At 38.3% G+C, this 27,033-nt stretch overlaps 1 protein-coding gene across 2 annotated transcripts; it reads right to left on the bottom strand.

The window, feature by feature from the left end:
- Positions 1 to 464: 464 nt before the first annotated feature.
- Positions 465 to 8,587, bottom strand: cfap96 (cilia and flagella associated protein 96). Of its 2 annotated transcripts, XR_010929557.1 has the most exons (9): positions 8,519 to 8,587; positions 7,632 to 7,740; positions 7,229 to 7,448; positions 6,965 to 7,102; positions 6,628 to 6,703; positions 2,626 to 2,811; positions 2,326 to 2,489; positions 2,013 to 2,128; positions 465 to 1,729 (listed from the first exon to the last, which is right to left on the bottom strand). XR_010929557.1 is itself a non-coding variant. In XM_067598532.1 (8 exons), the coding sequence occupies exons 2-8, from the start codon at positions 7,729 to 7,731 to the stop codon at positions 1,675 to 1,677; spliced, it is 939 nt and encodes a 312-aa protein (XP_067454633.1). In that variant the 5' UTR covers positions 7,732 to 7,740; positions 8,519 to 8,587; the 3' UTR covers positions 465 to 1,674. The 2 variants fall into 2 exon arrangements, 1 of the variants encoding a protein (XP_067454633.1); XM_067598532.1 differs by lacking the exon at positions 2,013 to 2,128.
- Positions 8,588 to 27,033: the final 18,446 nt, after the last annotated feature.

Below are 27,033 nucleotides of genomic sequence, written 5' to 3'. Positions count from 1 at the left end.
AATTACTAAATAAAATATTTGCGATCCATTCTTTCATTGTATTTACACAAATATATTTGTGCATTTTCTAAGGAGAAAGACTGAGCAAATGATCAAGCTAAAGGATAGCAGATAAGTTTGTAATAACTTTACAGTATAGTACAAAGTTGAGTGGCTGTGATATGTAGCACAACAAGCAAGCAAAGCTGTAAACAGAACTGCGTTCCTTCACATGCTCAGTGTAGTGTGTCTTACACTTAATACTGTCTGGAGACTGAAAACGTTACCGCTGTTATTAGTCTTTGGAGCTGTTTCCAAAAAACTACTCTTACTATAATCTTTGTGGCAAAGGAACAAGTCACCCAGTGTAGTGGTGTGGTTTACTGATGTGGTTTTTAATAGTTTATGGCAACAGTGTAGGTCTATGGCACAGAGGAATAAGATATATTAGGCTTTGGATACACACACAATACTTGTTGGTAGATCAGTTCATTGTTTGGTTCTGTTCATGAGATTTGTTGATAATAAGAAAAATAGAAGTAATCACCAGCCTTATCCTTTAAGGATTTATTATCCTGTTATTACTACTTGTTCCTGATTGATAGAAGTCACTAAGCTAATGAGCCAATCACACCTGAGAGGTAACTAGCAAAGGCCTGCTTTACACAGTGTGATTTAGTTATAGTATGAAGTAGCCAAGCTCCAGTTACCCTAACAGTGGAATATTTCATGTGGCATTTAATGTCTTTCCTGATTGGATTAATCCTGCAAAATATGAATGTGAGACCAGAAAATAATTAACCAATTTCTGTTGCATTTAGTGTCAAATTTCAGCTACAGTCTCTGTGTGGGAATAGTTTGCTCATTATTTTGTGCTCCTCCATGTTGCTTTACTTAGAGACTACTGTGTGTGTGTGTTCAGTTAACAAGCTTTATACTCCCAATATGAAACATTAGGGTACACACCTAAATATGGTGAGTTGCATAAATGTAGTCTCGCTCCATTTGTTTTAATAAGGGCCAGTTAAGTTGATGTTAAAAACCTGCCCAGTAGAGGTCACTGTCAACATTTCTCATGTGCAGAATCTCTTACATTTGCAATGGAGATTGTGATGTCTGTACTGCTGACTTCCAATGTAAACAGATATATTATGCTATCCGTTTTCACCTTGGCTCATGTTTATTGTTTCATTTTAATACATAATTTGTAAGTTCAAGTTAACTGGTTATTGAGAAATCTTGTATTTTTCCTTGCGTTTTTTCCAGACCATAAATTGGAGGACCCTTAATACATAGGAGTTAATACTGCTGCATGGAAATCATCTAGTTCCTTTCAATAGTCCATAACAAACATCACACACACATACTGCTGTACTCTTCATCAAGAGTAATATTTCCATTCATAGTAAAAAAACATCTTGTTACAGAGCTGAAGACTAAAGTAACTCTTCTCAACTTTATTTGAGCTCTCGTTTGTTACCATATGTGTGACATCCTGAACATTACGCAAAGATATGCTATAAAGAGAAAAGTAATCAGAGACATAAATCAATCCACTGCTAAAAGCTGTATCGTCTTCATGTTGGAATAAAAACTTTTTAAAGCACTCAGGTGGTAAAACAAATGCAGTAAAATAACTTATACAGCGGGTAAAAAGAAAAGTTAGCCAATGTTGGTGCAGTATGGGTAATGTAGTCAGAAGGTCATCACAGCTGGGATGGTTGAAGTGTAGTTTGCAGAATGTACACTCCTGAAACAACAGGAAAACAACAAGAAAGAACACATTAGAAAATTAGCTCAAAAAATACATTTTGTTTTTGACTCTTGTTCTTGCGAAAGCTGTCAACTTTAATTACAGCTCTCTTCAGGGTGAAGTGCAGCTGAAATAAAATATGATATCAAATTTTGCATTGATCTAATAATATTTTGAAAATGTCAAGGTTAATTCAAAGTCAATGTATTAAGATTGGATGAACTAATTTTCCAGAATTTCCTTTTTATGTATTTTTTGTTCTCATTTAAAAAGCAAATACCTGTTTGTTGTATCTGAATTGTATTTGAAGTCAGACCTCTGGAACTTCTAGGATAATGCCCAGTCTCAGCATGTCAGTGTTGTGTTTACAGTTTGGTTCTGCTGAACCCAAGTGGCCTAAAAAGTTAATGCAGGTTAAAAAGGAGGAACTTCCTGTGTCCTACTACTTCAACTTTTCACCCTAACCTACCATGCTTCCTTTAATTAATCCTTTAACTTTTTTTTTTAGAAATGAGGGTGGTTTGTCTCACTTGAAAGCCCCCTATGTGAGAGCATAGAGAGGGTAGGTGCTTAAAGAGAATCAGGGATCAAACCTGTTAACATTGACAGTGATGATACTCTTGACAGGTGTGCTCTTAGGACCAGGTGCAGGACGGAAGATTGGTTCATGATTGGTCGGTCTGGAACGGCGAAGGACGTATGGATCAGCAGAATGTGAGGGATACCTGTCAAATGTCCCTGCTTTCATTCCTCCAATCTAACACAAGAGAAATTCACATAAACAGTCATATCACAGGTGGGTGACACTGATTGGGTAGTATCCGATTTGTAATAAAAAGTAGTCCGATGTTTCACTCTTATTCTGACTGAGAAAAGCAGACAGAGATACTGACCTGTTTACTGGGGGACGAGGGCTTGAAGGGAGCAGGGGAGACTTTCTGCGCGGGTGGGAGGGGCTTATGTGCTGGTGCGAGTGGCTTGTCACTGTGGTATGGGTTGCCCTGGAAATAGTCTCTGGGATGGAGGTTGAGCTTGAAGGGGCCGTCCCTAAACTTAGAGCGATGGATCGCTGCCTCCTTCTGTATCGCACATATACACAGTACACATTTTAAGGAAGTTAGTTTAAAGGACGAGTGTGTAGGATTTAGTGGCATCTAGTGGTGACCTTGTAGATTGCAACCAACTGAATACCCCTCCCCTCATCCCTCCCTTTCCAAGTGCGCAGAAGAACCTGCGGTGGCCTCCTTGATTTTTCTTGTGCTAAATAAATATGATCCCCCATTTGTCAAAATGTGGGTTCTCAAACTTCTCACAACACAAAACGGTTAGCCACCACCAGCAACCACTTATTCCTCTTCTTTCTTCTCCTTCGTCGTTCAACCAGTGCATTCGCAAACACAACACAACCAACACATGGAAGAACCTTAGCAACCAAGGCTACAGAGCAGACGGCTGTTTATGGGCATGCCAACATCCACAGTCTGGATGTGAAAATGCTATGTGTAGTAGCTAATTAAACCCCGCCAGGATGCGTCTATCGTTTGCCAACCCAATTTTTGATGAAACCATGCCCACATCCATATGATGAAAGCCTTGATGGAACAGTGATATAGGACACTGAATTTGATGAATTTACTATTTATCAGACCACAAATGGGACAAGAATTAGCTAGCTAGCATGGTATTTCCTAACTGTATGTTCAGTGGGTTTCTGGTGTTTAGTAATGGGAAACATTCATTCTGAAGGACTATGAGTTAACAGTTTGAGTCAAACATAGAGGCTGTATTATGTGTAGTTTGGAAAATAACAATATGGGGCACTAAATTTGATAGGTTTACTGTTTATTAGACCACAAGTGAGACAAGAATTAGCTAGCTTGTGTGCTATTTCCTAACTGTGGAATGCAGTCAGTTCAAAGGCCTTTAGTAATGTTAACTTATTGTCATGACACCAATTGACGGGATGTAACTCAGTGTGTGTCCATCTTACCACTCATGAAGTACAGGTTTTCCAATGCTGTAAAGGTCATTGATTTTGATAGAGACTAGCTGGGGGGTTTAAACTATTCACATAAACTATGCACCCATCTTGTATCTTTTATAGGAATAAATTACTATCTCTACCATATCTGCTTTTTCCATAAAGGGTGTGCCCCCCACTAAAGATCTTCAGTCTTTCATTGATTAACATTACATGCAATATATTGATAATTCATTTGTCCAAGTCCATCAAGTCCATGATTACTGTTTATGGATATGTTGTCACAAAATCATAATGCATTACCTGAGGTTATTATGAAATCTATTTTCAAGTCATTCCATCCCCTAAGGCTGTGCTGGGCATCTGTAACCTGACTGACTGAAAACATTCTGGACAGAGAAGCCTGAAGACAGATTTGCATTAAAAGTTGCCATTTGTACAGACAATTAAGTTTTTCTCCTCTGTTGTATCCTGATGCGATGTCAATAACTTATGAATTTGTTGTTTTAAGTTGTTCCCTTTAAGAAACGTGAATGTAATACTATGAATTTGTGTACACAGATTTGAGGGAGAATATAATTGTTTTTAAGTTTCAACATTTGAGACAAGATACACAACTTGAGGCCTGATTTGGTATGAAGCCCACTCACCACAGCAAGGTACCGACAATAAGTGGGATGTTAGTAAGACAGGACAAAGACTGTTGGTAAAAACAGATTAACACCAGGGAGGCATACACATATAGACAAGACACATAGATACATAAAGGAGGTAGAGGGACATCCTAAATCAATGTCCTGCCTCTAAGGAGAGAGGTGAGAGGGGATAGAGGGGCAACGAAACCAAGTTTGAAATTAAAGCAAAAACTAAAAACTAGCCATTTACATCACCATCACCATACAGCAGGCCTAGTTACATCATTAATTCATTAGATACAAACAATACCCAGCTATGAATGTTAAAATAATAGTGACCTGCTCGTACTGAGGACATCTGGCAGGCTGTGAAAATGTGTATGAAATGCAAGAATTAATGTTAGACTAACTTATTATATATTGTTTGCTAGTATATTCTTCTAGCTTAAAATCGAGGCAAATTAACCTTAATAGATCTACTACCTCAACTCTGTGTAATTGTGATTGTCAGTCATCTTTGAAAAACACTATTTTCAAAGCTACTGTTGCTGTCATATTTCGTGGGCGTGAATGGAGGCTCACTATTGATGCTCTGCCTTTTTTTCTGGTCACTCTGTTGTCTGCATGTCACTCAGAATGCAATTGACACATGAGGATTCAATGGAGATTTATAAAAGTAAAATTGATTTAATGTAGTAGAGACGTTTACTTTCCTTTTTTTTTGGGGGGGGGGAAGTTAATGCCAGTAAAGTTGCTGATAACAGAAGAGCCCAGAAAAGATGTCTAGCCACTGGACTAGCTTAATTTTTATTTAAAAGTTTAGCTTTTATAGATTATAACCTGTATTTTAATGGCTTTTTATGAATATATTTTTAACATGTAACATGTTCTAGCCTTTGCTCCTCGGCTGGAACACCTTTATAGGGAGCCCCCCTGGGCTCACAGGATAGAAAAAAAATGTGTAAATCCGTTCGAATGGATTTCTAAACTGTGCCCTTGGATTCACAATCCATGCACACGGATTACATGCTCTTCTGTTCTTCAGCGAATGGACCTGCCTTGCGTGGACTGCAGTGACCACATCCACCCAGTAGATTCAATTTTATCTAGATCTAACAGCAGATTTAACAATAGTGAAATCAGTTAAATTGATTTAGCCTTGTGTTTGTATGTTACACATAAAAGCTGTGAAACTCCAAAACACAAGACTAAATCAATTTAACTGTTTTCACATTTGTCCTACATTTTGGAAGCAGTACTTTTACTTGTAATGGAGTAGGCTATTTATATATTGTGGAATTTCTACTTCAAGTAAATGATCCTAGTAAATACTCCTTCTACTACTGGCAATGAACAGTTATTAGCACCATTTCAGGTGTGTTCACTGCCAGTTTTCCCTTCAAATAAAGTGTTTTACATAATCTGGATGAACTGTTTGTTTGTTTACAACCTGTCTGATTGTCTGACTGCACGTGTTTCCCGCCACATCTGGCTGTAGTGACATCACCGTATCCTCAGATCTCAACAATTACTCTGGTGAGTCCACTGTGACCTTAACTGAAAGGAATGATGGCCAAAACTAGAAAACGAGTTTTTTTTAAAAGGGAAACTTTGGTATTTTTCAACCTTGACCATATATTTCCATCTTTTTGTGTCCAAGTGACTAATGAGGACAACAATTTTTGAAATTGGTCCAGTATTGAGTGAGAGCGCTGCGAAACAGGCTGCAATCTGTAATCTGTAATCTGACGGGGCAATAGCGGCAATCAGCTAAGTATTCAGCCATGACCTTGAAAATATTTTAGATAACATTAAGCTATGCTTTCTGTACGCCACCACAACAAACTCCTCTTGTCATGTCATGGCTGAATATTTAGCTGATTTTAACAACAACTCAACTCTCACGAGATTTCAGAACGAGACTTCTTGATTGAGACTTGGTGAGACACAGTAACAGACAGGATCAAGCGAAAGGTAAAGAAAAACGTCTTATTTCTCTTTACGGTCCTTTCCATAATGTTGTCAGACACTTATTATAACAATCTGAGCCTGTTAGTGGCGAAAACAAGCACTTTTAGTGGACGTACATTGATGGGGCGCTATTGCCCCATCAGATTACATCACAGCACCCATGTCAGGAACAAGTACATGGCTGCTGACTGCAGTGCTCTTGTTCAATAATGGACCAATTTCAAAAATTGTTGTCCCCATTAGTCACTTAGACACAAAGAAAATATGGTCCAGGTTGAAAAATACAGAACTTTCCCTTTAAGCATTACCTTCAGTGCTTCTTTGGCTCTGTCGTAGGGGTCTGAGGCATACAACTCCACTCTGGACAGTGTTACATTAGGATAGCTGCCGGAGATAAAATCTTACTTACTTCAGATGCACAAAATAAACATTCATCACTAGTCATTGGAAACCATCCTAAAACAGGGGTTAGATAATTCAACACAAGCATAAGCTCCAATTATGCAAATATGTTGCTTAGGCTACACCTTTTGTAAAAATGCATTTTCACTCTCTAGTATTGTAATTATTCCAGAGACAAAATGAGTCTAAAATATGCTTGTTGAATGGTGATGAACCGCTTTAGAAAGAGTGCTTGCCGTGAACCTGTAACCACTGCCTTTCTTGGGAGGTGAAGTGACGATGTTGCGTCCAGGTGAGCGATGAACCTTCTGAGCAACTGACTGAGGACTCATGGCTTCAAGTGGTCCTGATAGAGTCCCGTAGTAACTACCTGAACCACAGCTGAAGGCAAACAGACAAGGAAAGCATGAAGCATGCTAAGTACCACAATAAATACATTTTATGTCACTTAAAAGTGTACAGTATTTCTGTGTATTATGTGTGTGTTGTCTGTGTGTGCTTTTTTACGTCTTCTTGATCCCATTACAGGGTAGGAAGGCCTTCCCCAGGTTCTTCTTGGTCTGCTGGATGCGGTTCTGTCGGGCAAGTCTCACCGGGTCACTCAGTGCCTCGCATTCAAATATCCGTTTAAATGACTTGTCGAAAAAGCCGCTCTGCAGTGCACAGCGCTGTTTAGCGATGCCTGCCTGAATCTGCCGGTTACGATAGGCAGACTCGTTGAATGGACCTGGATTTGGAAGGAAGAGACGACACACTTACATACTGTATAGACGTGTTACTTATATTGTCAATCATCTCAAGCTAAAAGCTGATGTTTGCATTCATGAGATTTTACTTTAAAGACAGTTAATAAAGTTGGCATGTAATTTACAGGTAAACAGGCAGATAAATAAGCTGATAAGATGCTTACGGTTGGTGGGTGGGGAGTACTTGTCTCCTATAGAGATGTAGCTCATCTCTTTGAAGACACCCAGACGCTCCATGTCACTCTTCCCCTCATCTAATGGCATCTTTACCCACTGGAAACACACATACACATACACACTCCAATAACACTCATGTAATACTATGGAGACAGCTGGACATTGTTACAAAACCAGCTTTTTCAGCTCATCGTTTTAGTTTTATGGCCCTTAATTGTTTTGATTCACTCCTACGGCTCTCATCAGCTTTGTTTCCAGCAGCATCAGACAGCTGTTTTCAGTGAAAAAAACAAAAGACCCACGGCACACTACCTGCTCAGCACCAAATAGCAGACAGACACAGATATTTTTCCAGGAGTTGGTAGAGAGCAAAACAGAGCAAGAAAGAGAGTGAATATTGCACTTAGATTCACCAGGTGAAGACAATCATAACTCCAAATGAATGATAATGTTGCTCTGCATCTGCTGGATGTGTGAGTAGGAGACTGTTTGCAAACAACTAACATAAGTTCAAGATACTGTATGTCCGCGGTGTGTTAACAGCTTGTTATGCTGCCTCCAAGAGGCCAAACACATATTCATGCAAGTAAAAGGATAGGTTATATTATGGAATTTTGTGTCCTAACTCAGTACTGGGGATTGTGTTGGAATTATCTTGAAAGGTTTTTTACACCCCAATTTGCATGCATGACAAGGACAATTAAAAGTAAAAAGAAAAGTAACACTTTTAATATAATGCAGTCCAATGCAACCCCACCACCAATTATGACCTCAGGAATCATGAGGATTTAATCAAATATAAGCTAATAAACTGGTTGATCAGTGTGCTGTATGATCCAACAGAAAAACACCATCAACACACAGACATACATACCTGGTTTCTATGTGTTGGACTATTCGGCTGTCCTATTGGATATCAGTGTCATTAGAGATCTATCTATCTATCTATCTATCTATCTATCTATAAATCTATCTATTTATCTATCTATCTATCTATCTATCTATCTATCTATCTATCTATCTATCTACCTATCTCTGCACAGTCTCTGTCTATGTATACAGTTCGGTTACCATGGTGAAGGGGAAGTAAATAAACTGTGCTAAGCGAGTGCTCGAATTACTGGTGAGGCAATGGTGCCTTCAGAATAAAAGTATAAGATGTTGTTGATGTACATAATACAGTAATGATGAAATGATACAATGGGTATTTGTGAAAATTTGCACTACTATAATCTGTCAGGTATTGTTTTATTAAAACAAAGTTGTGCTTGCTGGATGCCTTTAGTTTCTGCATGTACTCTCTTTTGAGTATTTTTTGTGCACAAACCTCTAGGCTCCATTCTGATTGTACTGCTATTAGCAATTGTCAAACAAACAAAACAACTCATTAACATTAGCTATACATTGTCTGCAGTTTCCTACAGATGTAAGCCTGGGTAAAAAAAATCTATATCCCATTTGAAATACTGAAATTCATCAATCTGTTCTCTAAAAAAAGAAAGAACCACAGCACAGCAGGAAATGCATGTTGGATAAACATTTCAACTTTGGCATGGCTGATTTACTTTGATACATTTCTGCATCCGACATAAAAGAGATAAAACCTTTATCTGAGGCAGCAAAACAATCAAAAAAGTAGAGACAAAAATATTCTGTTCAGAAGCCAGTGGACATACTGTACCAGCCAGGTACAACGTCTGCAGTGTTTATTGTTGGTGGTGTTTGCCCCTTACCATCTCCAACAACAAGACACTTTGATCATAGGTGACAGTCCTATAATAAAAATCATACTGTATTACATGTTCTAAAAATTAAAGTGTTGTTGTGTTTTCCTGAAGCTCCTGAAATGAACTGATGTGTATCCCACTCACAAATGGACACACTCATTCATGTGCACCTCTGTTATCTGTCAACCAGCTTTTCTTTGCATTCATCATTAGCGAGGGCATTACTACAAACCAATAGCACAAATGCTAGCACAAAGATTAAATTGTATTGAAGCACAGTTAATCCCTGATATAATGAGAAGATATATAGTACCAGTCAAAAGTTTGGACACATTGACTCATTCAAGGGTTTTTCTTTATTTGACTGATTTTTTTTTTTTTTTTTTACAATTTTCTACTTTGTAGAACAATACTGAAGACATCAAAACTATATGGAATCATATAGTAAGCAAAAAAGTGCTAACCAAACCAAAATATCTTTTATATTTTAGATTCCTCAGAGTAGCCTCTGTTTGCTATGATGACAGCTTTGCACGCTTTTGGCATTCTCGCCACCAGCTTCATGAGGTCGTCACCTGGATGGTTTTCCAACAGTTTTGAAGGAGTTCCCACACATGCTGAGCACTTGGCTGCGTTTCCCTCACTCTGCAGTCCAACTAATCCCAAACCTGCTGCAGAATGTTGTGGTAGCCATGCTGGTTAAATGTGTCTTGAATTCTGAATAAATTGCCAGCAGTGTCACCAGTAAAACCCCTTCACACCACCACACCTCCTCCTCTGTGCTTCACAGTGGGAACCACACATGCAGATACCATCCATACCATTTGCTGTATGCCAACACTACCTCAGCACAACACAACCGATTCTCGAATTAAGAAAGGAATAAATTCCACCAATTAAGTTCAATTAACTCTTGACAAGGCACAGCTGTTCATTGAAAAGCATCCAGGTGACGAGCTCATGAAGCTGGTTGAGATGTTGCAAATAGTCTGCAAATCTGTCATCAAAGCAAACAGTGGCTACATTGAAGACTCTATGAAATATGAAATATGTTTACTACATAATTCCATATGCATTATTTCATAGTTTTGATGTCTCCAGTATTGTTCTACAATGTAGAAAACAGTAAACATAAAGAAAAACCCTTGAATAAGTGTGTCCAAACTTTTGACTGGTACTGTATGATGATGAATATAAATTATTATCATTATCATCATCAGCACCCCCTATGTGTATTACTGCAATAATAAGCAAAAAATTGTTGAAAAAAAGAAAGAAAAAGAAAAAACCCCTGTAGCATTAAAGTCATGTGGGAGTTCAAACTGTGCTGGTGGTGCAGAGAGTTATACTGCTGACTTGTAATTGAGCTGCAGGGATCATATTGCAGCAGTAATGTTTCTATAATTTCATTATGTTTGCTATGCTTGACATGTATTTGAATTATTCTGTATGTAAATATATTGTGTGTATGTTAATATATTTGAGCTTGAATCATGCATGACTGAAGTGTATTTTGTGATGCATCGGACATAAGGCATTTGGCTTTCCTTCATGCTTATACAAACAGGACTGTTTAACAAATGATTTTATTGTAATGATATTGTAGCTGCACATCGTAGCCACGAGTCACATCCAGTACAACACTGCTGTTAACAACAGAATAAGCCTCCATATTTGAACAACTCTCATTGAAAAATGTTCCTCGTTTGAACCAGCACAATACTCCAACCCCCAAAAAAGGTTGAGCTCCACATCATTGATACTCTTGTGGACAAAGAGAGATTTTGAGAATAAATTTGTCATTTTATGACTGGGTGATGTGACTCTGACATAACTGCCATCTTAAATGCTTTTTATCTATTTATTTTCACCCTGGAAGAATTAAATACTGGCAAAAGCTGTTAACTTGTAGAATTTGAGGTATTATTTCACATCAAAGAATCCATTTTAAAACAATAGTCAGGTGCCCAGATGAACATGGAAACATGTTTTTCTTGCTGTAATCATTCCTCCTGTTCATACTGACCATTAGAAGATCCCTTCATAATGCACTTACAATGTAAATGATGAGGGACAAAATCAACAGTCCTCCTTCTGTGTAAAAATGTATTTAAAAGTACATCTGAAGCTAATATGAAGCTTCAGCGTCCAAATGAGTCAAATCAAGTAGATATCTTTCAACGTTACAGTCTTTTTAGTGCCAAAGTTCCTCTTTTTTCTACTATACTTCCACCACAGCTCAACAGGGAAACACTGTCTGAGGAAACACAAAGAGGGAATTTGATGCTAAAAAGACTGTAAGTGTGTCAGATATCCACTTGATATGACTAACTCAGACTGATGAAGCCTCATATAAGCTTCATATCAACTTTTAAATACATTTTTGTACAAAATGACTGTGTGGACACACTGTGTGCCTCCATCACTTACATTGAAAGCACATTTGAAGGGGATCTTTTAATAGCCAGTTTGAACAGGAGGAATGATTACAGTGAGGAAAACCTCTTTCATTGTTCATATGGACACCTGACTGTTGTTTTAAGACACACTTGAAAAATACCTGATACCTATCCCTTAAGGTGGTCTAATTTGGAGGCCTCGAAGTCTATTGTTCCTGTAGCCACAAGGTGGCAGGCCAGCCTTGGAAATGAAGGGTGATGATGACAAAGGGCTCTGCTGTGAAAAGCCCAAATGCTCTCAGCTAGTTAATGAAAATTTGAAGAGTACCCAACACTGTTACACATGTAAAGTGTTTAAAGACTTCAAATAGGCCTCACTGGATTCTAGATCCCTCATCTTTCCACAAAGTGTATCTTCACACTGCCGTGAAATGACAGACGACACTGAGGTACATAAAGAACCAGAATGAAAGAGACTGAAACGTAAAGAAAGTGAGGTGATGTATGACGGAGAAGAGATGGACAGATAAAGGGGAGAGAGGTGCAGTTGTGAGAAAGAGAGAGAGAGACGTTGAGAAAGAGGAGGACAGGGACAGAAAGAGAGAGAGAGACAGAAAGATCTAGAGGAGACATAGAGAGACACGGACATAGATGATGTAAAAGAGAGAGGATACATGTAAGCACACTGAGAGACAAAGGGGTTGACTCTCTGTTGGCCAGACGTCCTTGGAGAATGGGGGAGGGCAGCTCGACGGCAGCTGGGTCACACACACACACACACACACACATACACACACACACACACACACTGACCAATGTGCACACATGCATATGCAGACATATTCCACAGTAATCAAAAAGGGAAAGCATGCATGACACTCATCCAGCATCCGGCAGACACACAGACATCTCTGCGATGTTATTGAAGGATCTGTCCTGCTGTGTATTCATTGTAATGAGACCATCAATGTTTGTATTTATTTTTCTGTTTTGATCTCAGTTCTTCAGTTTTATTGGACAAAAAACTGCATATGTAGCTCTTTTGTTTGCGGATGTAAATATGTGTTCTTGTGAGCAGCGCACAGAACCAGTGTGAAGGTGAGATAGTGCAGAGCAGCAATCTGGTAACATGTTATCTTACACAGTATTATAAACCATTCATAAATAGTTTATACATGGTTATAACAGACTATAATATAGCTTCAAGCAGGGATAAGTGTTAAATGATTATGAATGTATTTTTTAACAACTAGAGCTCCTCATGTGATGCATCTGTAACTTGTGTATAAAGAGATAATGAATGACAGACAATATACTGTGACACAGTTGTAATAATGTAAAATATGTCCCAATAATTTACAGTATATATGAAATATTTATCATGTAGAAATTATATTCATTTATAAATGAAGCATTTATTTATCTATAAATTCTTTCTCTCTTAATCCATCCACTGGTGAAGGCCATGGGATATGGCTAAAAGCTCTGGGAAAAATCTATTTAGTGGAACTTGAATTAATAATTTTATTTCTAAGTTCAAGAATGAAACTACACATGGGAGAGATATCATAATTGATGCGACACACTTGGGGGAGGCTAGGAGCAATGGTGGGGATGTAGAGACAATCCTGATAGGGTGAATTGTTTTAATTATGGTTCTGGACAGTGTTACAATTTGGAAATGTTGCCATCCACCCTTTTATCCATAAAAAAAACCCTGAGCTGCCTACACAAAGAGAAGAGAGAGGCTGGTCACCACCAGTCTCATAGGAGTACATTTCTGTTACTGTTCAGCACATTTCATTGTGAATAAAATAATGGATACAACATTAAAATGCCAAGTCTTAGCTTTAATTTGAGTAGGTTTACATCAATATAGAAAGAACTGTGTGGAAGATATAGCCCTTCTAACACATAGTGCCCAAAGTTTAGGGGTTCAAATGTAATTGGACGGATTCACATGGAGTGAAACAAAAAGATCATATACAATATTTAGCGGAAAATCCTTTGCAGCCAATCACCAATCAGCTTCTGCTGTTGTGGACTCTTCCTGCCTTCAGTCTGGTCTTCAGCAAGAGGAATGCAGCTCAATCGGATTGAGATCAGGTGATTGACTCACAATTCATCATTGACCTGAAATGTGCTCCATTCAGTTTTGATTTTTTCTGAATATGAGCACACAGAATGCTCATGTATACCTCTGCCTTCATCCTGTTGCTTCTCAGCAGTAAAATCATCAGTAAATGCCAGTGAGCCAGTTCCACTGGCAACCATACACACCCAAGCCTTAACAGAAGCACCATGTTTGACAGATGAGGTGCTATGCTTTGGCTCATGAGCTGTTCCTTTTTTTTCTCCACACTTTCCTCTTTCCATCATTTTGATAGAGGTTGACTTTTGTTTTATCAGTCCTTTGGTTTTTTTTAAACTTTGTTCCAGAACTCAACTGCTTTCTTTTTGTATTTTTTTGTGAACTGCAGCCTGTCTTTCTGTTTTTGAGGTTTACCGGGGGTTTGCATATTGTGGTGAATCCTGGAAAGCATTCACGACTTGCTGTACGGTCATAAAGGGCTTTTTCTTCACCATGCAAGTGATTTTCTGCTCATCCACAAGACTTGTGCTCCTTGGTCTACCAGCTCGTTTCACATTTTCCAGTTTTCCTGTGTTCACCTGCTATTTTTATAATGAACCCATCTGTTAATTTTGGTAAACCAACTACCTTTGATATATCTCTGATAGACTTTTGCTTTTTTCCAGCCTCATTATTATCTTCACTTGCATGGTCACCTCTTTACTCCTCATATTGACAGATAATACCACCTCCATCTACATGGTAACTCAGCTCTCAATCAGCTCTGAGCCATGTGTGAGCTCTTTTGTGCTGAACTAATTTGAAACAACACACAGCTGCCCAACAAATATTTAGTAGCCAAGTGTCCAACACTTTTGAAACCCTGAACTTTGGGCACTATGTGTTAAAATGGCTATATCCTCCACTTTTTACATTGATGTAAACCTACTCAAATTAAAGCTGAGATTTGGCACTTTAATGTGGTATCCATTATTTTATTTCAAACTCAATGTGCTGAAGAACAGAGCCTGAAGAGCAAAATAAGTCCAAATACTTACTGTCTGGACTGATAGAGTCCAGTCTTGCTCCCTCAGCCCAGGGAAACAGAACATGAGATCATAAGAGACAATTGGGAACATGCACGCCAAATTTGCTATATGCAGAGCCATGCTGTCAGGTTGCAGGCATGTAAGTGGAAGACAGTCCTGCAGTAGCCTAACGTTTTGCTGCATAACCAATGTGTTCTCAATAAAGGACACCAGGGACACAAGTACACTGACAATGAAACATGAACGGCTGGATTAAAGGTATTGTACATGAATGCACATGATGTTAAAAGAATGGATGTGAAGGTGCTATGTAGCAAGTTATCCCTAGCCAGCATAAGTATACAAACTTAATTTACTAGAATGTGGTCATCAATCAACAAACTTCAGCCCATCTCTTCCTGCGTTATTATCAGATAAAATACATTCATTATAAACCTGAAACATTAAATTGTAAATTGTTGCAAGCAGGAAACAGAGAGAAGCAAGATTCAGTTTGTAGATCTTTAAGTTGAAGGTTATTGTTAGAACAGCTGACAGAACAGCCCAGCACGCTGTTTTTTGTGATTAGCAGCTGAAAAGACACCCAGCTGTTGATCTAGCTTACATACAACATTATTTCAGTTACCCCATTTACACCTGGCATGAATGCCATTGTATCTGGATACGATATCTGGATAAGGAAAAATGCATGTAAATGCAGGTGTAAATGCACTCACACATTGGGATCTGAATGAAGGTGGTCAGGCTCATATTGTGATCAGATCTCAGCCAGATGTAAATGCTACCTATATGACATTCATAAGAAAAACATCGTCCCACCGAGTTGAAAGATCACCCAACTCTGCTTCCTCCTGCCAGCTAAATCGTGCAAGTAGCAGCGGCAGTTAGAAGTCTTCTGTCACAAAAAGTGACTTAGAAATGAATGACATCCGTTTGTGGCAGCTGTTTCCTTGACCTAGGACATGACATGTTGTGATCACAATGCAGGCAGAATTAAGACAATGAGAACACATTTTAATGCCAGGTGTAAATGCAAAGACCGGATGTCATTATCCAGGTAATGAATCCAGATACAGATCACATGTTAATAGGTGTAAATGGGGCCAGGGAGTCTATTTCAACATGTAACAGGTTCTTCAGGATCTCCTGGACATATTTCTTAGCAAAAACCTACACAAAGGCAGCTAAAAAACGTTACATCCACTACAACAACTGCAACTGTTTTTGCAAAGGTTTACACGTGACGTGAAATTGCAGTAATGGTGACTCCGTTACATCTGCTTATGACCCAGATTAGTCCACACACAGACATGAACTTGAAAAACAAAGTGGCTGTTCTGACCGCAAAACATATAACTCCTTGCTCCTTCAATACATACATATCAACATCAGTTATTCAGAGGAGGTTAAGAGGGAAAAAACACAGAAAAGAAATTGTTACTTAGATAGCAGAATAAGACTTGAATAAGTCTTTCTGGCATGTCTGAGCCATAAAACACAGAGCTGACTGATGAGTAGAAGTCAGTCTTTTGTCCGATGAATCAAAATGTGACATATTCTGCGTGTGTGGTTTCCACTGTGCAGCATTGTGTCATGGCCTGGGGCTGCTTCACTGATGTCAGAGCTGGTTATTTTTTCCATTGGCAATCACAACCAGCATGACTGTTATAGTGTACTTGAGAGGGATGCCACTAGTATGTGAGGATGAGGGGATTTGTGAAGAATAAAAGTGAAACTAAATTTTTGCAAACTCTGAGTAAGAATTGAATAAGTTGAGATGTTCAAAATGACTTCAAACTGAACACAAAAGCCACATGTTCAAACATGATAGCGTATGAGTCCAGCAAATAATTGAAGTATATTTGTTGAAGTGCTGAGTATAATGAGTTGAATCAGTAATCTGAATCCAATAAATACTGATACCAGCCCTTTACTTTCCTCCTCTCCCTTTCTAAGCTTTATTGACATGCAGTACAATGCAGCAAATGCATTCCATTACAAATCCAAGAGGAAAATCACTGAAGAATTCAGTGTGAATTGATTGTATTCTGGGACCAATCTACTGGGTTTTAAATAGAAGTTTATATTAGACTGAACAAACAGTCTCACTCACAGTCTAAATTTGATGAACAGAAAATAATAAGGTGAGAGTATTTTTAACATTACACGTAAATTATTAGGTACCAAAGTCATCAGTGTTCAAAGGAACATATGTTAAAACAATAAGTGTCAGTTCTGGCCTGACATCAATCTAAACATATGGGACTTATAGTCTTCACTTCAATGAACCAAAATATAAAAAATATATCACTTATTGAATGAGTGTATTGCATTATTCAAACAGAATATGAAACAAACTAAACTCAAAAATTTAAAAGGAGAAGGTTAAGATTGGCCTCCATTGGATGATCAATGTCATCAAGACTAAGAAGCAAGAGGAAAAATCTAAATTATACATCACAAAAATATATTTTATCTCCAAAATCAATTATATACTGAATGTCTTCATGTTGTTATAGATATGCAGGATTTTCATACATATCATTATGAATGCTGTGATTTAACCTGGTAAGTATTCATGTCGGTCTATGAAGCAGTAAAAAAAACAACAAATGTTGTTTCTCTTTTACTTTTTTTTTTTTTTTTTTTTTACACAATCTTGTGAATAACACGAACAAGAATAACACAAAAATTGGTTTTGCTTTCTGTCTGAACACAACTGCAAACTATTCTAGCGACTCCATTTGGCTACAATTTTCATTACAATTCACAATAAAAAGTAGTTAGCCAAATACATAATACTTAGTTTTTTAAACCAACAATAGCACTAATAAAAAATATCAACAATTCCTCCAAATGAAACAACAAAATATGTCATTGGTCCATGAACACTCAAGAACGATACATAGAAGTGTTTTCTATCAGCAGCAGTAATTGTCAGACTGTATAATTTGTCTGTACTTTCCAAAACTGTTATAAAGTTTGGTTAGGTTTAGGCACAAGTGTTTTTGTGCCTAAACCTACATCATTAAATACTACTTCGTCATTATGGTTACAGTAACTTTGTGGTTGCTGGGGAAATATTTGTGTTCCATGGATCATTATCTGGTCATGTTCTATCCTTGGAGCTGTAGGTCATGACCTGTCTTGGGTTAACCAGCTCCAGCAATTTCCTTGACAGTGGTTACAATTAGTGGATGACTGTGGTGGTCATAGCTTTTAAAAAAACATGTTGACTCATGCCTGGAAACAGTGTTGTGTGTATCTTCAATATTTTGTTGACCCATCCATCCACCCTGACCTCCCTATGTGAACTAAAGTCACCTGATTTCTTCCTTTGCTCCTGTCACAGTTACTACAGCCACTGGAGGGCGCTGTCACTGAATGTCAATATATAACCACTGAATCATTTGGCAAAATAAACATCATCCAGCTATGCACCTACTGGTCAATCCAATACATGCAAACACACAAACCAATACCTTGTAGCGTATGCTGAGTAGCATTATATTAATTCTCCTGTTCACTCTGCAAGCTTCAGATAGAGGAGAAGATGATTGCTTCCATGATATTTCTGCCTCATAGGAGTCAAAACTGCTGTGTAACATCTTATGGTCTTTGAAAGGCCATTAAACTAATGGATGTATACTTCAAACTTGACTCCCTGGTTTGTATCCCATTTTCTCTCCAGTATCTGTAGTAGTACACCCAACCCAATGCATTTTTTGGTCTAAACACAACCTTAAGGTCTTAGTAGGTGGGCTAAAAGTGTTGTTTTTCCTACACTTTTACTGCAGTGAAAGAACACAGATCACAGGTTACTTAATTGAATAGAATTATTGAATAATTGAATGTGTTTGGCAAACATGATGGCCATCTGACAATTAGCTTATGAGATATCTTGTGTACAAAGTTGACAGTTTCACCTGAAAAGCTAAACAAATGCTCATGACATGTCTAAAGTAGAAGTGGTTCATTCTCTGAGGAGCATAAATGTGTTGAGTAAATGTAATGGCAATCTGCCCTTCAGATTTTCATACTTCCTGAGCACAATTTTAAGCTGACAACGGCACTAGAAGAGTGACAACAGGTCACTAGTAGTAGTTAGGATTCTCCTGGGAACCATGAATATCCACAGCAAATGTATTAGAAACTTGGCTATTAATTGTTGAGAATTGCGCTCCACTGGGTCGTACACCTCAGCCTGTGAAAACAATTGTTAAACAGTTTCTATGGCTCTAAGGAGCTTTGTCTATTCTGCAAAACAATCCTGACAATGTCATCAGATATCTCAGTTTAGACTTGAAATCAGGAAGCCTGGGTTAGAAAATGGGGCTTGGAGTTTAAAAGACGTGAGCATTACCAGGCAGTGAGGGTCTGACAACGCTATTGAGATGCAATATGGGAAGTGTAGGATCCAGTGTTTTTGGAGCTGCCCCATACTAGGGACAAAATGTCACACTATCTTGGCCCCAACTGCTTTGACCATTCTTCTTTTAGCTATGCCATGCTAGCAGCATGAATGGCCACGCAGTATTTCAAAAGCTATAGGATAGATTGCTATGACACTTGGTACAGATATTCAAGTTCCCCAGAGGATGAATTCAAAAGTTTTTGGTGACGGACTTTTCATCTAACACCACCAGCAGGTCAGAGTTTTCTATTAGACAGTGAAATATCTCCACATCTGCTGGATGGATAGCCTAAAAAATTGGTACAGAAATCCTTATTCCCCACAGGATGAATTGTAATAACTTTGGTGATCCCCTGACTTTTCATCTAGGGCCATCCTTCCCTTGAGCCTCAGTGGTACTTGTGTTTAGTGCTACTTAGCTAATGTTAGAATGTGATCATGACAAACTAAGATGTAGAACATGGTCAACATTAAACCTGCTGAACATCTTTAGCATTTAGCATTAGTCCCCCAATTTAAATGCAATATCAAACAGTTTGAGTTCCCCTTTAAGTGTTAGATGTACTACTGACCAGCATTTGGTTAGGCTCCTCTGCAAGGGATAAACATATCTATAGATATTATGGGGTACTGGGGGAGAAAACAATTATTACTGATTTTTAAATAAATAGATTCAGTAAAAAAAATCAAGTCAACAAAGAAAAATGTGAAGGAAAAACATTTCCTTGACACTGTAATAAAGTGGGACCTCAAGGACAGGAGTTGAGGGCTGATTCAAACTCTGGACATGGTGGTTATGTGGTGCATCTTATCCGCCAGTCACTCTTATTTTATTTGACCACCTCCTTCCCTTTACCCATTCATTTATCCACTCTTCATCTCTTTCTAAAGCCATTATGCAGTGGGACTCTAAGCAGTGTGTAGTGATGAGGAGAGATAGCAGCCTCTTTTCTTCCTCCTTTCTACACCATCCTTTTACTTACCAATAAATCACTGAGAGATTTTCTCAGTCGCTCCACACGCTGTAGTAAAACTGAGGCAAACACTTTTTTTTTTACGATTCCTACTGTAAGCTAAGGGTGATGTGCTTCATATTCAGATGTTCCACAGCAGCAGTGGACAGGATTAGATTTACAGCATAATGAAGGTAATAAAATATCAGACACGCACCTCCAGCTATTTAAATATGAGTAAAGCAGTTTTTACCCAATGCAGAATTACAGATGCAATTACATTACTGCATATAATAGACCAAAGGCAGACAATCACTTCAGATGCATTGATGGTTTTTTGTTTGTTGTTTTTTGTGAAGTGAAGCCCGAACTTACAGGTTCTATTCTAGAAGTAAGAAAACCTCTTTCAAATTACATTGACATTGTAAATTACTAAAAATCAAGCCTTGGGACATAACATTACTCAACAGTATGTTGTATGGTACACTCTATATCAATATATGGATGGTATATTTTTTTTAAAAATGGTCTAAGTGGACTAAGTCATTGTTTATTTAATATCTTTGTATAATTTTTATCTTTTTATGTTGAAAGTACACCATTCCTGTAACTCATAGTGGGGCTAAACATCACCAGCTCGATACACGAGTAAGTTCAATGGTGAGTCTAGAGGCCACAGCAAGTTCATACATGTCTGTAATAACAGCAGGACAGTGTAGACAGTGTAGATAACAGCGGAGTGGATGAATATTATGGATATAGAAACCAAGTTACAACGACATCAGTGCACACTTTAAATTTCCATGGGAGCTGTAATTTTTTGTATGCCGACAAATTAATCATCATTTAACTACCACAGAACTTGCTACACAGCAAAGGAAACTCATTGATCTTAAAACATGGATAGTAATCCCTGGGAACACATTATATTTTTTTCAGAAAGACTGATGAAAGAAAAACCCTCATGTATGTTAATGGGGTGGACAAAATATTAGGAACACTTTTCAATATAATGCACTCCAGTACACCACCATCACCCACTATGACCTCAATAATAAACATTAAGTAGAATAATCACCTTTCTGACAATGTCACCAAAAACTGAAAATGTATAAGCTTCATAAAAGTAGAATTTATGGCAGAGCTGTTGCAGAGCATTTGATTGTACAGGTGTTCATAATAAAGTGCTTGGGGGGTGTATACATCATAGCAGATTGTAGGTCTTGTAATGTACACTTCCTTTTGGTTTGGGGAAATTACTGAGGTAAGAAGATCAATATGCTACTTTTGTTTATCTGCAGTAAGTATGAAGCTGGAGTCAGGACGTGGTTAACCTTGCTTAGTGTAAAGACAGGAAGCAGGGGGAAACAGCTGGGCCGACTCTGTTAAAAATTTAAAAATAAAAATATGACTTCTAGTAAATCTAAAGAGTTAAGTGGTTAAGTTAAGAAGTTAAATTCTGTAACTATTTCTTGGCGAACAACAGCTGGTTGTAGTGAATATGCGCAGCTTCCTAGAGTCTTGTTGTCACAGTGAGGCTGCCAGGTTTGGTACCATCGGGTCTGTACAGAGACCTATAACAAACCCACGCTCGCTAACTGTATCTGGCAGCCTGTGCTTGCTGAACACACTGCTTAGAAGCACTGAGCAGATGGATTGACAGTTGTTAAAACCACAAAATGTAACCTGCTGTTTTTACATGTCTGTTTGTATATGGATTAAACAAAAGTGATGTGTGTTATATTAGTAACGGCTAATGTTGCCTGGTGCAGCCTCCGGCAGAGATGAGGAGTGGGCTACAGAGGTCTGGTAACCTCACTTCTTTCTAACTCCATACCCACAGATTTGTTTTGTTTTCAAACTTGTAATCTTCAGCCTAAACCGATGCTGACTCAAGTGACATCACTTAAAATACACACACACACACACACACACACACACACACACACAGTTTCCTCTGCCCTCTGGAACCACAAAAGGCTTCATACAACTTTTATCACATATGCAGTAGTACTCCCCTGCACCTGAAAATAGATGTGTAAAATCAGTGGAGTTAATATTAAAGATCCACTCCAGACATGTATTAAAACATATAAAAATACCCTGCTTGGAACAATAATGTGTGTCTGATATGGTTAAACTATAATTACCACATTAAAATCCTTAAGATGGCATCTTCTCCTTCTCCCTTATTAAAAATTCCAAAATCTATCAATATAATAATATTTTTTCATTTCAGAAGTTTTACTGTTGGACACAAGATGTCTCCTCCTTCACTCTAAAGTCCATTCTCAGTGTCTTCAAGTTTCCACATCACACTTTGTGTAAGTTTCATACTGGACCAGGATTGGCTCCAAACTAGTTGTGATGTCACAAATCCTACTCGTAAGCCCGTCCTTAAAACTTTCCATTTTCAGCAGATGAATATGAAAACAACCTCTGCACATACATCATTCCACACAGTGAAACTCAAACATCCAACTGAAGGAACAAGAAGAAAACTTCTTAAACACTCGGGCTGAACTGTCACATGGCTCAAAGTTCAGTCAGTGGGGGACACATACCCACTAGAAACAAATTATTAGTGAGTATGTGAGGTGCTGGTGTATTGTTACTATTCTAGTCAAAATTGTCAGTCCACTTTGTAAACTGTAGTGCACTTTTCAGGTGGTCAACAATTCTAAAATGCAGCCATTACATCCCAACCATTTTGGCTGTAATCATGTACTTTGATTTCATACTGTCAAGTTCATTTCTGTATTCAACAACTGTGCAGTGTTCAGTTTAGGTACAAGTAAAATCAACAAAATCTTTAAAAATAGCATATGTGGTATCCAAATCATCAGAGCATTATGTGAAATGCTGAGGGAACAGACTTAGAGTAAGAGCTTAAACTTCTGGAATAGCACAAGTAATGTATCCCCTCTACCCAACATAAAGTATCCCTAAATTTCAACTGAGCTTAAGTGTAACTTGTAAATTTCACCAGGATGCTTGACAATAATGAGTTGTTGACCTCATGCAGATGGTGTTGTTGTCACCAACCAATGCTCCTTTTTATGACCTCACGACCTTCAACCCTCTCTTTCTCTCACTCTCTCTCTTTCCCCCTCTCTCAGGACAGTATGATGTCATGTCTCAGTGCCTCCCCCATCCCACGGGACCATAACCAATCAGCCAAAGTGCTGTCCCCCCACTGAACCTCTTAACTCTCGACCCTCCCTCAAGCTTCTGACCTGTCACCTCGCCATTATCTGCCCGGCGACACCTACCACTGACACCCTCCTTGTGCACGTGTGTGTGTGTGTGTGTGTGTGTGTGAAGAGAGGGAGAATGAGATAAAGAGTTTACATTGGTGGATACAGTATCTTTGTCACTGTATTCATGTGCTGGAGTGTATCAATCTGTGTTTGAGAATGGGTGCTATTGTATGTGTGTGTGTGTGTGTGTGTGTGTGTGTGTGTGTGTGTGTGTCAGTGAGTGACCAACACGTCATAGTCACAGGTCACAGGTCACATGCATAACTTCTCCTTTAAACAATAACCATTCAGAAGTGGCAGGGCAGCCACACACACACACACACACACACACACACACACACACACACGACAGCCTCTATATGAGTGGATGGAAAAAGTCACTTCATCACACTTAAAGGTCTATTAATCATACTAACCTAAGTTATGCACACACACACACACACACACACACACACACACACACACACACACACACACACATTAATTTATCTTTTGTGAAGTGTATAAAAAGATATAAATTGCAATGATACAGAAAGACAGTGCCTCCCATAAATGACATGTCATATCTCTCTACTAAAGGAAGGACTCCCTGTATGTCTGTATGTATGTATGTCTTTTGTGTATCTCCTGAACCGTTCATCTGATTGACTCCACACTTGGCAAGTCTATGGCTGAGGGCCAAAAGGAGTGCAGTGTCAAATTTGGTGCAATTTGGACATGCTATACGTTTAATATTAATAAGCTTTGAATAAACCAGCGATCAGCAAGCCACTCTGCTCTGTGCAGGGGCACAGCGGAGCTTCAGGGCTCTGCCAACTGACTCCAGAATGTCAGGGAGAGAGTGTAGAAGAGGTGTGATATGAATCAGAGAAAAGTTCTCTAAAAAGAAAAAGGTAGACAGCAAAAACAGAGCTTTTAATCAAATATGGACACTTACCCCATGTCTAGACAGAAAACATAGTGTTAGCAGCACATTTAGCAGATCAACAGCAACAGAGAGTGATGACACAGGAGGTGTTCAGGTACATTGTTGTTTTGGAAGCACTTAGATCCCAATACACAATGACTGTAGTTACATGTATAAAACAGAGCAAATACTTCCCACAGGCAGTTCAAAACCAGTTTGTCTCATATGTTCTGAGACCGTGGTGATTGTGAAGCACCGCTACAGACAAAGCACAAATCTTTCGAGCAAACATAGCATGAGCAGCATGTTTAGCAGATCAGTAGCAGCCAGTGAACTGTTGTGCTAACACAGGAGGTGTTCAGGTTGAACGGAGGTCACCTGTGTTTTGGAAGCACTCAGAGCCCAGTACACAATGACTGTAGTTACATGTGTGAAAGGGGCAGTTCAAAACCAGTTTTCTGGTTTTAGTTTTCTTTGGAGCAAACATGCCCACTCAAATCTGAACTGAAGAACTGAAATAAGCAATCGGCCCGTTCTGAACAGACACATTTTGAATGGGCACTGCACTAGTCTCTCATGATGCCACAATGCTTCACATAAATAAAATAAAAACAAAACAAAAAACATCAAGGTTCAGACTAACATGGCATATGTTGAGCAATAACAGCCTTATGCTTATCAGCGAAGTGTTAGCCTACAGTGAGTGGTAATATGTCATTAGCATTAGTTTAAAGAGTTTAACCTGAAGCCTGTAATACGAAGCAAGTTCAACATACCCAGGATATCTTTTCATTATCTGGCTTCACTGAGCCTAACATTGGCCATCCAGATAATCGGTACTATGAAGCTTGTTATCAGCTAGCTCAGTGAACTCTGGGTTTTCCCATCCAGCTACAAGCGCATTCATGTGAAAGAGGCGTGGTTTTTAATTACAAGCGACATCATCAGAACCATGAATGAAATACTTCATGATATGAGATGAAACAGTGATACCAAATACCTGCAGAAAACTTCTGTTTTATGGACAGCAAAAAGTTATATTCAACGAAGTGAAATATAAACAAGCCTGTAATCATAAAACAGCATAAGAAGATCTAGAAACACTAGAAATAAATTCCACATATTAAAAGTAGACTAAGTCTTAAAATACATGTAGGAATTATTATATATGACTTGAATATAGAGGGAGTATTGTTTGCTATTCAGTCGAATGATGAAGAAACCATTCCGAATCTACCACACTAAAAAAAACTTAACAGTAATGCCAGAGTGTTTCTGTTACTGAAGCCAAGAGTGGAAAGGTAGTTAATGACTGATGAGGTCTAACTGACCCAGACGTTGCATCTATAATCATGGGAGCCAATTAACAGTGTGTGAATTATATTTCTAATAAAAGACAATATTTGGTTTTTATTTCCAGTTATCATCACACAGTTGTCTCATGTTATTCTGAGCTGCAGTGATGGAATCAGAGTGTAAAATCATCCACACTGTCAGCTGTCACTCCTGGGATAAAATCAACTTAAACAATTAAAATGCAGCTAAAATCATCCTTATGTGTTTAGTGTCTTGAATGATCTCTCTTTTTGTTAGAAGCTCTGTTTTGAAACCAGAGTGAAAACAGAAAGTCTGGAACAATAAAATGTTTCCACTGACAAAATAAATAAATAAAAAATATATATCGCTCTTTTTTACTTGTCACTGTATTATAAACTGAGGACTTTTGTCCATGTCGGGATCTTGTAGGAATGATGACTCTTTTTTTTCCAGTAATCTGAATGGTCTTTGGTTGAAGTGTTGACAGGTTGTGATCCGATCCTCTGAAGTTATCCTGCTCTGGAGCAGGTTAGCTGTTCAGCATAAGTTACCATGGTGAAAATGCAGATTTAAACCTGAAGTTACCTCGCTAACCCCGAACAAACAACAAACAAAAAAACAAGTCTGAAGCCCTTTGTGGCATCAACATTCATTATGTCCCACAATACATTCTGTATGTGTTGGAGGGAACAAATATTTCGACAGTCCTATCACTAGAGGGGGCTATACAGTAGGCTAAGTAGATTGATTTACATGATTGTGTTAGAGAACAGATCATAAAATAAGGGATCTTGCTCTGAGGAGCATGAATGTGCTCTGTAAATGTCAGGGTAATTACATCATGAAATATATTTCATTGTTAAGTTGTCACAAAAGGAAAGAGTTGAGGAGTCACCAAAATAAATAGGGTTTATCCTATGGGGAACATTAAATCGTGGTAAACCAGCCATTGGTTGTCTTGTGTACAAAGTCGATTTGGGCTTAAGACTTGGAGATATGACATACAATTCAGGCAATCCAGGAAAGATTAGGAGGTCACTGCAATCAGTAGGGTTGATCCCCTGGGAAACATGAATGTCCACATCACATTTCATGATATTCCAGTCTTGAGATACCTTTATTAACTACCAACTATCAACTTTAAAATTTGGTCTGAGGGCAGTGTTATTGAAAAGCTCATGAGGTGTCCAAAATGGAATGGGTTTATCCTCTGGGGAGCATGAATGTGATCAGCAAATAATCTGCCCATTACAATTTATATTCCTTGCATAAAATGGAAATTTTGGCTAGAT

This window comes from Thunnus thynnus, chromosome 9, assembly GCF_963924715.1.
Source record: "Thunnus thynnus chromosome 9, fThuThy2.1, whole genome shotgun sequence".
NCBI lineage: Eukaryota > Metazoa > Chordata > Actinopteri > Scombriformes > Scombridae > Thunnus > Thunnus thynnus.
Note: the sequence above shows the minus strand (reverse complement) of the source record. Positions and strands in the feature narration are given on the sequence as shown.